Source organism: Pleurodeles waltl, chromosome 4_1, assembly GCF_031143425.1.
Source record: "Pleurodeles waltl isolate 20211129_DDA chromosome 4_1, aPleWal1.hap1.20221129, whole genome shotgun sequence".
Taxonomy (NCBI): Eukaryota; Metazoa; Chordata; class Amphibia; order Caudata; family Salamandridae; genus Pleurodeles; species Pleurodeles waltl.
In genome coordinates, this window is record NC_090442.1 from 198,002,972 (window position 1) to 198,015,039 (window position 12,068).

Consider the following 12,068-nt stretch of genomic DNA (forward strand, 5'->3'; position numbering starts at 1 on the left):
TATTGTTATTATATATATATTTTTTAAAGAGGCCAAATCGTTAATATTTAGTAGAATTTTACAAATACATAGCCAAAAACATATTGTAGGTTTTAACACAAATTCTTAAGAGAAAATCATGAAATCTTCACTCCTTCAACAGCTATCGTAATAACTGGTACATTATATCTCTACAGCAAAGCATGTGCCTGTAAGAAAATTATGTGCCTCTCATTCAATGGGCCTGAGAGGGTCAGATGAGTGATCTCCTTGGGGAGGACCTGGCCTGGCAGTTCGGGCTGGACTGTTCCCCTGGGGAACAGGGTGAAGACTGATTTGCATATGGCTGGGTCCAAACTGGAACGGCATGGCAAGCAAAAAAACAGATGGACTAAACCCAGATCTGAGACTGGGAGTGAATGTTTGATTTGCTCTGCATTCCGTCCATCATCTGTTGTTTTTGCATTTGTCGCCCCAAGTGGGAAGGGTATGCCCAGACGTGGGTCCCGTGCTTGCTATGCCACCAGGTTCAAGCTAACCTGGCTGAAGAAGGGTGATACCCTGAAACAGGTCCCAGGATGCTTTTTTTCTGGTCCAGGGAGGACCTGGCCTGGCAGTTTGGGCTGGACTGTGGACTGTTCCCATGGGAAACAGGGTCAAGACTGATTTGCATATGGCTGGATCCGAACTGGAATGGCATGGCAAGCAAAAAAACTGATGCATTAAACCCAGATCCGTGACTGGGGTGAATGTTTGATTTGCTCTGCATTCCGTCCATCATCTGTTGTTTTTGCAACAGCTGCCCCAGAAACTCATGCAAATCAACTGTTTCTGTTTATTGCATATTAGCATCTTCCTCTCTTCACAGAGACTTGACAGAGAGAGTCACACAAGTTTATGGCTATGGAACCGCAGTCAGGCAAACACTTACACAATAGAACATGAACAAGTAAGCGGTAAAAAGGCACTTTTGCACAAAGGAAAGAGCATTATAAATAACATATTATGGGGTTCCAAAACAAAGCATACTGTATAAGGAAAAAAACATCTATTTGGGAAATTCAATTTTTTCTGTCAAGGGTCTTTAACATGTCTCTGGGTTACTATAAATGTAGGAAATGTTATCCCATAACCCTCTAAAAATACCCAAGTTCTGTCTTTGGTGGACACAGCGACCTAATCTTGTCGACTTGGTATCCATACACTTTCCCTCCCCCCAAATTCTCCAATCTCTTCCATTCTGTTATTATCCTTCCAGGGTGACTTACTAACCAATGCGTCATTGCAATAAGGACTGCTGTCTCATCTGTAGGCAAAGGTATCTCGTCCCAAAAATTGTTTTCTTAACTTGGACTACTTACAAGAAGAAAATAAGTGTTTTATTGTTTATAGGCATTTCACCACACTTCGTGCAGGTGGAATTTGTCAATAGTAGATTCTGATTCAACTGTTGTGTCCACAATAAGGAAACTGATAAACAAGTCATTTTTAATTTAACAACAGGACTCAGAAAAAAACTACACACACAAACCACAAAGTGGTATAATCCGTTTAGAGGTAATAAAGTAATAAAAGAGGAATTAAATCAATCCTCTCATGTGCTGTACAACATTTTAATTGAAAGGAAAATAACATAAGTTGTTCCTTCACCTCAGTCTGCAGAATGGCAGCTCTCTGCTCTTTGGCTGTGAGGGATTCCTTCAGCACCTCAATATGCTGCTTGCTGTCTGAGAACTGGTTAGTGAGGGTCTCAAGCTTTGTCTGCAACGCCAGAAGTTCTGTATCCTTCCGCGAAAGTTCTTGTTTAACTTGACCAATCTGGAGAGAAACCGAAACACCACACAAACGCGAAGATCAGATACTTCAAAAACATTTTAAAAGGCATTTGACTCAGTCATTTACACACAACCTATAATCTGTCAATTTTCCAAACAGCTATCATTTCCTCTACACAAGTGCTTCAACTACAATAATTTAGAACTTTTGACGTACTCCATTTAGAGTGTTGTTTTGAGAACTCTCCAAGCAGAGGAAAGGTGAGACAGGCTGTTCGTGAAGTAATACCGTAACTGAGACAACATTCCCAAGTCCTTAAGGACCAGGAGGTCGCGCTCACCATAGTTCTTTACATTTACACAGGGAGCTGCATCCACAACATCGCTTAGCTGATATCAAATATTTATATGGTCACCTGTGCTTTCAGAAGTTTACATCCTGGCAGTGTCCTTATTTCTTGGTATAAGAGCATGCTAATATGCTATCAGAATAGGTTTGCACATAATCTTGCTCCTAGTTATTTAATTATGATGGTGATTTCAATTTAGAGATAGAATGCAAACTTGTATCATCCTTCACTAAACAAACCTTAGGTCTCTGGGAAGAAGAACATGTTTGGGTTGGTGAAATGTTATCAGCGTCTTCGCTTTATTTACCACATATACATAAACTGAATGGTACAAATGCTCCATAATTAATATTCGTTGAAATTAACTGTAAATGAGTTACCCCAATACTATTTATAGCTTAACTTGGAACTTGTAGTTAAACGTGGAAAACTTGTTACCATTATATTAAACTGCTAACAAACCAAATTATCCAGGTAAAATTCTGCCACCTGAAAAAAATATCTTGTTAAGGAAACAGAGTAAGAAAAAACTCTCTTACAAAAGTAATAAAGCCAATATAATATCTTCAGGCAGGTCTGTAATTTTGGAAATATCTTTGGAAAAGGTTTTGGTAAAATAGCATTGAAGGAAGCTGAAAATCTAGTTATTTGGTACTTATAATTAGGCTCAGTGCTTACCTTTTACAACGTCAGCAGGCACTGTGCCATTACAAATCTACTGTAATACAATATTACAGTGAAGTAGCAAATACGATCTTTAAAGTAGACCTCTCTTAACAGCCTATACCATTCTTTTCAATTACTGCAGCAGTGTTAGGCACGAAGAGCTGCTGTTCCCTAGTTTATCATTTTATTCAGCTTCTCATGATACCCTTCTTATTAATCCTCTTCATCTTTAAGAATTACGCCGGGCAGTTTTGAGAAAAGCTTTCAGTGACAGGTATTATTTTTGCTACTGTGAAATTCATCTCATTTCTTTGTCGAAAACAATAGGAGCCTGCAGAACTTGCAGTGGCCTTCTGGCATCTAGCTGAACTTGGTGTACCTTCGCTGTAACTGCAAGGCCTTAAGAAAAGATAGAATAACGAGTGTACATGACAAACTGTTGTTATGCTTCACTAGCTGATTGCATTAGTCAATATCTACAAATAGTCAAATGCTTGATGTTGACTAATGTCTGTAAGGTACCTTTACCGGGTGTGCCCTGATTGGCTGTGTATCTTTGTGCAACATGTACTAAATCCTATTATAAAAAAACAGTTTCAAACTTCTGTATTTTTAGCAAGTCCAAGAGGCAATACGCTCCATGCTTTGCCACAACAATCAATGTCAGTGATGTTGAGAAGAAAGTAGAACACTTTCGTGAATAACACAGACCTCTATGTAGACGCAAGCAGTGGTCTTTACAAAGAAGCTGCTGATCTTTAACACCTACTCATGATTGACACTGAAGGGGCAGTTTATATACAACTAAGTCAAGAACACTGCACTCAATTACTGGTCCTGAGGGAGACAAGTGTGTGCCTTATACTTTGCAAACCACTCCTGAAGGTGCATCTTAAGAAATTATTGCAATTTAACTACCGCCGAAATAGTCCAGAATCCCAGATCCAGATGTTGAAAGTCTCCTCTCGGACCTCTGAATAACTATAATCCATTGCCCTTGGTAGATGCCAATTCAAAACTACTCCTTAAAGATAAAGAGCACATTATAGTGGTAACATGCTCAATGTAAGTCTTAAGCTCATTTGCTACTGATCAATTGAAGGTGGATATTAAAAGAGGACAGCGACTGTCATGAACAAGCTCTTCTACAATACCAAATAACGTGCACGTTTTTCAACCCTGCATTACGGGGAATCAAAATGTTTTTGACTCTTTTCAAGGCGGGCTCCCCCGAACAGAGAAAAGCACTGTGTTGTTGTGCTTCGGAGACAACAGTGCAAGGCAGCTGATACAAACAGTGTTAGTGAATTAAAACACTTGAACCAGATAGTCACTTTTGATAACTTCAACTATACTCAACCTGTTTGGCAATGTTCTCTTTTCAGTTGGTCAAGGCAACTTTTACAATGCTTCGGGGGCTCAGCCTGGTGCCCATCCTATACAATTTCTCTATATACCCCTGGCAGCCTGTTTTGTTTCCTCAGGCTTCCAATTTTAAGAACGCAAGTTACAAGTCTTGTAACCATAAGACTACGTTTAGCTTTTGAGGCATCAAAACCTGGGGCTATAGTCAAGATCATGGAAAAAAGCAGATGCAGCAGCCATCTTTCTCTCCTGGTGGTGCCACAGCTAAAAACCACTACAGTTTTCCCTCCAGCAAACTGTTAAACCAGGATTCAATATTCCCCTCCCAGCTGGAGTTATTTTACTTCACGCCAGTGGTCCTTTCAGGTTACGATCCCAATGTTTGAGAAAAAGCCTCTTTTCCAGCCTGGGTGGTAAAGACTTTTGGGTCTAGTGGCTTGGTACGTCCTGCTGTTACGCAGTCCAGGGAGCCTTGGACTCCGAACTGGCCCAACACTGATAACACCTATCAGACAACGGCCGCATTTTTGATGAAGTTGCGCAGGAGCTTCAGTGCTGGGCGGCACAACAATCTGACTTGAGTGAGGTTGTTCTCCTTTCCACATCCGGGGCTCACAGAGATAATGGATGCATTATTCCTGGGCTGCTTGAAGGGGCAGCAACTGATCAGAGGCCTCTGGTCTGTGGTGGAACAGCTCCATCATATCAATTTTCAGGAGCTGTGGGGTGTTCGACTGGGGCAAAGGCCTCTCTGCCCTCCACCATGGGAAAGGTAGAAAAGGATCGGATAGAGAACAAGACTGCAGTGTGGTACAGCAGCAAGCATGTGTGGGATCATGTGTTCTTTGTTTGGAGGCTCTGATGTTTTGACAGTGGTCAGCCCTTCACAGGATTTCCCTATCTGTCAATCACCTTGCAGTATCCATTAACACAAAGACAGACTAACTGAATAGGCTTCCATCATGCCAACAACAAATGGTGTCTGCACTGGTGGTGGCGGTTTAGGATCTCTTAACTTGGTGGGGAGCTCTTTTAGAAGATCTATTCCCACATCTAAAAATACACACTGTCCTGCCTGCAGTGCTCTGGAGTTTGCTCCCTGAGGTTCCCTGAAGATGAGTTTGATCTTAGGTGGGACCCCAGACTATTCTACACCTTACCACCTCTGCAGCTGATCCCAAGAAAGACAGACAGCATAGAGCACAGTTCATTCTGATTTCCTCAGACTTTGGCACAAAGGGTTTGGTACTCCAAACGTATGAACCTATTTGCTCTGAGCTTCGACCCGCTTGTTGGGAGGGTCTGCTATATCAGCAATAGGGCAGAGTATTCCATCTGAACCTCCACAATCCACATAGCCATGCATGGGGATTGAGCAGAACCAGCTGAGAGGCTTTGATCTGTCACCACAAGTGGTTGATGTCATTTTGGCTTATTACTGTCCTACAAAATCCATTTATTTAAGACCTTGGGTAGAATTTGTCACATGGTATGAGGAAAGCAAGCTGACCTTCTACAGGCGAAGCAGTCGGATGTTCTAGTTATGCTGTTAGCTGGGAAAGGCTTTGCTGGTATTCATTTTTGTCCGTCCTTTCAGCTTTCCTTCATTTACCTGATCAGTCCTATGTATTCAAGTTACTCACTGTGATGCATTTCTTAAAGGGGCTTGTGCATATGTTTCCCCTTGTCCCGTTTATTATGCCACAGAGGGACCATAATTTAGTATTGACCTTCTTGATGTGTGTTCTTAGTTTCTACATTCATAGGACCTATGATCAGCTGTTTATTAAGCAGTGTGAAGAAGGGAAGAGAAGTCCCTGCTGGAAAACCATGCCCTAATGGATAGTACTTGACCAAAAGTACCCTCTTGATGACCTAAATCCATATTTCACCAGGCCAAAAAGCAAAAACACCATTTTACCTTGGGGTGTCCAAGTTTTGGACAGCTGCAAAGCAGCAGCATGGGCATGTGTCCATACTTTCTCCAGACTCTACTAATATATTGATTCTCAAGTCTGCAGAAAGGGTCATTTTGTCTGCTTGTTTCTCCAGGACTTCCTGGTGTAAAGTTTACTCCTAAGACCCATCTCCTTCGAGGTGCTTTTGTTCTGAGTCACAATATGTGGGTTCCGTGGTTATAAGTATTCATCAAGAAAGTTACTTATCTTCGGTAAGATTCCTGACCATCCACTTCCTACCCGTTTTGTGGAGTGAACTTTCAGTAGTTAATAGGGTTCCAAGTTAGGTCTTGCACAGCAAAATCAGAAAGTTTCATTTAGTTTTGCATAAAGAATGTGTAGGTGTCAAGTACTAGTGTAGGCTTTGAAGACGAGAAAACACATTCATTGGTGGTGTTATATCCATACCTTATGTCTTCAGTCTCTTTATGGTGCTCATTCCTGTTTCTATTTTTGAGAACATTCTCCATGTCAACCATAAAGAAAGCGTCATACCATTCTTGCAATAATCGTTTTCCTGATGCTCATCAGTGGGAAGACTAAATTATGTTAGAAATATATTTGTGTACCACTCAGACACACAAAGGATTTTATGACATTGCTTGTAGAAGGGTACAGCTACAGATCAGGTTTCTTTACCAGGTGTGTTGTGAAAATTTACATTTTCATGCTTTTTGGAGAAACTTCAGAGGCTCTTCATTTACCAGAAAGGAGGTAGAAGAGTATTACTGTATATAGCTGGTATAGAAAAACAACAGTGGGGGGGGGGGGGGGTCCAAAATTGCTTTCAAATGAAAAGTTGACAACTCACAGAGACACAATGTGGAATATAGTACAAGGTTTGTGGTAACATACAACCTGTTCCTTGCTTATACTCTGGGCTGCTGCTTTGGCCACTAAGGCCATAAAAAACAATCATCTATTAATTACACTGAGGCCAGCAATGATAGCTTCTGGCGCATCGGACCTACAAGGTCCAATTGAACACAGTGGCCCCTAGTGCATGCAACCAAGGCATTTTAACTGCTGAATGGAGAGAAAATGTCATGGTGAAATACTGCATAGACATGGAGATAACCAGTGTAATCAGGTGAAGAATTACAGACCGCCCAGTAATTCCTCACTTCTGAGGGTGCGCCTCATAATACTGACACTCTCCGTATCAGGGATAGGGGGAAGGGCCAGGCCAGTTTGAGGGATTTGTTTGTAGGTGTAAAAAGGGCCGTACCTTTTTGAACTGACTACATTAACTTCTCATGTAGTACACTGAAAAAAGGGGTAAAGAAGTAGGAGGCAGAGGGGAAACCTTTTACTAAATATCAGGATGAGTGAAAAAAGACGAGGCATTTCTGTAAATGATACTGGTTGCCAGATGACGTTATTTTTAATAAAAAGGAAAACTGCAGACTATTCTGGTCAAAATGTTTCTACAAAGACCACATGCAGAACCTCTTCCATGTGATGGTGTACAAAGTACTGAAGCTAAACCTCATTTAAAATGCCCATGAAGTCAAGGAGCAGCCTCGTTGACCATGATTGTTATTCAGAAATCAAGCAGTCTAATTTAGCAATTGAAGGCTGTCGTGGTTGATACAGTACGCCACTATGGAGGAAGATCCAGTCTGAATTGCAAAGTTATTTGTGCTTGTTCCAATAGATGAAGCAAGGTTGGGCAGAATAACTTGTAGAACCTATTGTGAGTAAACATGGTCATCTTCATCCTTTTTTTTTTAGGTCTCGCCTGCACAGCTCAAGCCATGTGCTGGGGGATGTGCTGTTTACAATTCAGTGGGCTTAACTCTGCCCTCAGCATTCCATTATTTGTTCTCGTTGACACTTTCTTTTGCAATCTGTTAATTGCTTAGCTCATTTAGGCTTCACTTCCTTTGTGTTAGCTCCTCCCTGATCATGTACCAAGAATGTGTGATATTCTTTGTTTGTGTTCTTCCTCGTTTTTTTTTTGCAACACATAATTTTTTTCTTATTTTATAAGTGTTTCTGTATTGTTCCTGCACATGCAATGCGCTTTCCAACTTTTAACGTCTTGGATGCTGAGGACATGTTGGAGCCATCCATTACAGCAGTGCCCAGGTGCTGTGGACAGCTCCAAAGGCACGAAGTCCCTGAAGTGTGCTCTTTTTACTAATTTCAGCACATGGTCACCCCACCAGGAGGCAGCCATCACCACGCTGCACACGGTCTTCTGTCGAGCAGGACGTGGGGTTGGCAGCAGATCTCCAAACAGAGGCAGCCAACCCCACATCGCACGCAGTCTTTGGTCATGCATGGCATGAGGTTAGCCTCAGAGTCGGTCTTGCAGTAAGGCCCTGCTTACAACTCCCAGCAGGCAGCCAACCGCACTCCGTGCTCTTCTTTTGGCAGTGCGCAGCAGGGGGTTGACCACAGGGATAGGCCTGCCACCAAAGTTGTGTAGCAAACCCCAAGCATGTTGCATACCCCACTAAAAGCACAGTCTTCGGCCTGCACAGTGTAAGGTTGGCTTTCAGGCCCCAGAGATCCCACTCCCTTTGGCCAAAACATATATATTGAGGAGAGGGTGGTATGCAGCCCCCTCCCCAACCATTAAGTTGCTGCGGGGGACCCCATCCCCCAATGTCGGCTCCAATACAAAGAGGAGGGGGGACATCTGTGGCCTCCTCCCCAAGCCTCCAAAGGCCCTGGGTACCCTCTCCCCTGGGGCCAAATACAATTAAACAGGGGAGAAGGGTATGCAGGCCCCCTCCCCACATCTTCTTGGGCCCTGGGGTCCCATCACCAAAACAAAATGTAAGCGGAGGGCGCATGCAAACCCTCCATAGACCCCATGGAGCGCATCCTACAGGATCTTTTGTTTGAAAAGGGACAGCATGGCACAGCCCTCCTCTCCGGGCCTTATCAGGCTCAATGTGCCCCATCCCCTGGGGCCAAAGCCAATTAAAAAGTGGAGGGAGCATGCAGCCCCTCTCTCTGAGCTTTTTTGGGCCCCAGGGACCCCATGACACAGGGCTTAGTTAAATTAAAAGAGGAAGGGGCATGCATCTTGCCCTCCCCAAGCCTTATTAGGCCCTAGGGACCCCATCACATGATACCAAATAATAAAGGGAGGGTGAGTACAGCCCCCCTTCCTGAGTTTAATTAGGTCCCGCATGAACAAAATGTAAATAGAAGGGGAGAGGGCTGCAGCCGCTCCGAGTGCCTTATTAGGCCCGAGGATCTTGGACTAATGTGGTCCGGGGGCTCAAAGAGTGTACAGGAGGTGGGCCTCATCGCCCCACCCCTTTATTATTTTATTACCTCATGCCCCCAGTACCTGGCACCCCAGAGGGACATATTTGTAACAAACACAGCATCAAGTCTTGGGGGTCAGAGTATGCCCACCATGCCCTCTTTTCTTTTGTAAGGCATTGTGTGGCGGAGGGTTGGCTGCCAAATGTGGCTAGTCCCTGTGGCCAACCCTCTTTGGCCGTGCGCGGCATTCTGTGCTTATAGGGGGCTGGCAGTAACTATAACCTGTGCCCTAAGGTACCCACCCATACAGGGCTGATTACTCCACATATTACATTACTCATGACATCTTTGGTAACTTCATTGATAATATCAACAGCAAAATTATTGAGGAGAAAACTGTGCATGGCAGGGGTGTGAGTTAAAGTTATCATAGGGCACAAGTTATAGTTAACTGAGATAACCATAATTATAACTGCTGGATTTCTATGGTTGTGTGAGTAAAATGTGAACCTAAGCGTAACGACCCCATAACCTTTGTTTTTTTCAGTGGATGTATACACACACACACACACACACACACATATAAACACACACAGAGGCATACAAACATATAGTTACATACATACACACCACCATATGTTCCAGTGGCGGTTGCCGTGGGGAGTTATAGGTAGGATCGTGTTTCCACAGGAAATGCTTTTTTGTGTTGCTAAAAACTTTGAGGCCATCTGACAAATCTTTGACACTTTCCAAACAAGTGCTACTTTTTGACTAGTTTATGCATGGGAAGTTTGGGTCTGATCCATCAATCAGGGGCAGAGAAAAAGGGTGGTACCAAAACGTTTTCTATAGCAACTTTAGACGCAGCGACAGCCAAACAGCTGAATGGATTTACATCAAATTAGGCAGAAAGATAGATCTCGGAACAGAAAGAGTGCTTTTTGTGATTTGCTGTAAATCCATTCAGTAGTCTTTGAGCAATTAATGCTCAAAAACTTTGTATAGCTTATGCCACAGAGGATCTGTGAGTCAAAAGATCTCAAGCTGAGATAGGACTGGCTGTCATCTCATCAACAAGGATGTGGTGGCCGTCATCTTAGGTCTCGGGACTCAGTCCTGAGGACCACATCCCCTAGGGCCACATGACACTAATAAGGGGAGGGGGCAGTGGAACCACCGTCCATGAGCCTTACTCAGTCCTTGGGGACCCTATGTCCCTGTGCTGGGTCACACACACTGATCTGGAGAGCCCACTCCTTGGGGAAATCGTAGTTTTCCTGCCAGCATTAGCGCAGGCAGGAAAACATATGTCAGCTCCCACCCGGCAGGAGCATTTTTAAAGCTCCTGCTGGGAAGGGCCAGACATGCCTTCCCTTCCTGCAGGAGTGTGGGCAGGGTAGGCATATCTGCTCTCACTCAGAGAGAGCTTTAAAAATGCCCCCACCTGGTTGAAGCAGACTTCTGTTTACCTCCCTGATGGGAGCAAAATAAAGAAATAAATACCTAAAAATAAAAAAAGCTGCTCCAGCCCTGTGGTAGAAATGCTATTTATCTGAGAACTATAACTGGGCAATTTTGGTGGGCTGAGTTTAAAATGTCACATTGCCACTGAAATATAAAAGCTACTGGCAATTGCCAGTCGGTAGTTATAGTTAGGACCATGTTTCCATTGAAAAAGAGTTTTTAGGTTGGGCGCGCAAACCTTCTGGCCTGTTGTAATCTGTGCTTTTAACCACCCCCACAGCACGCCCATCACTATCACTCATTCATGGGCTTGCCTTTCAAAAATCCTTTGTTATTATTGGTAAATGCTTTACGTTTGTAAAGGGCTGAAGAGATCTACAGAGCTCTGATTGACTACCAACCCTTCAACCAGGAAGTGTTGGCACCCATTTTGAGACAAGTCTGAAAAATAAACGTTAAAAACATGAGGGGATAGGGTACCTTTAACCAACTAGCCTTGGTGCATGAGTCCCCTAGGGACAGGCCCCCGCCAAGGCTAAAAAAGAATAAAAAATAAAAAAGTGACAAAAATTGCCAGTATTCACAAATTTTGCTGCAATTTTTCTTCCTTAAAGCTGTCTCTACACTTGCTTTTATTTTTGCCCCTGGATGGGCCAGGTCATGGCAGCATTGCCGTAGAATAAAAGGGGAGTCGCACGAGGCCCCCCTACTAGGGCTTATTAAAGCCCCAGGGACCACCATCTCCCGTGGGCACTGGTTATTAATTATGATTGGGGTGTCAGTGTGCCACCCCCGCGCCTGGGGGACTGCCACCTCCCCAGGGCCAAATGTTAATAAATTAAGGCAGGGTGGGGCGAGTCAGGACGTGCGGCCACCACCTCCCCGGCAAAACATGAAATTAATACGGGAGGGGGGAGCCAGCACAACACAACTGACAGCTCCCAACCCACACTGAAGGTTGAGGGTACTAGTAGAGGTGTGTCTGTGGTCATTTCCCAGCTTGAATTTCTTTTCAACTCCAAATGTTTAAGGTACATACTGAAAGGTGATCTCACCCTTTTTAATTGACAAAAGCATTTTTTTTTTCAATTTTTCCTAAAATATCTCATTCTAAGCGTATCACCCATCAAATCTAGGAAAACTCTCTGGCTGGTAATAGGGGACTGGCCGCAAGGCCTGACCACAGCAGATCTGCATAAAGAGCTCTTAAGACACACTGATATCTGTGACATGCATTCTATGCCACATCTGGAACACATTTAGATAAAAAAATTATTAATTTG

At 43.5% G+C, this 12,068-nt stretch overlaps 1 protein-coding gene across 8 annotated transcripts in view; it reads right to left on the reverse strand.

Annotated features, from left to right (window-relative positions):
- Nucleotides 1-12,068, reverse strand: part of ERC1 (ELKS/RAB6-interacting/CAST family member 1) — a 1,341,708-nt gene that overhangs the window by 976,983 nt on the left and 352,657 nt on the right. For all 8 annotated transcript variants that reach the window (XR_011202236.1, XM_069228108.1, XM_069228104.1 and 5 more), the window contains one exon: nucleotides 1,630-1,797. Coding sequence is in view for 7 of the 8 variants with exons in the window: in XM_069228108.1 (XP_069084209.1) it covers nucleotides 1,630-1,797 (168 nt within the window). In the remaining variant the exon portion in view is untranslated. The remainder of the gene's footprint in view (nucleotides 1-1,629; nucleotides 1,798-12,068) is intronic.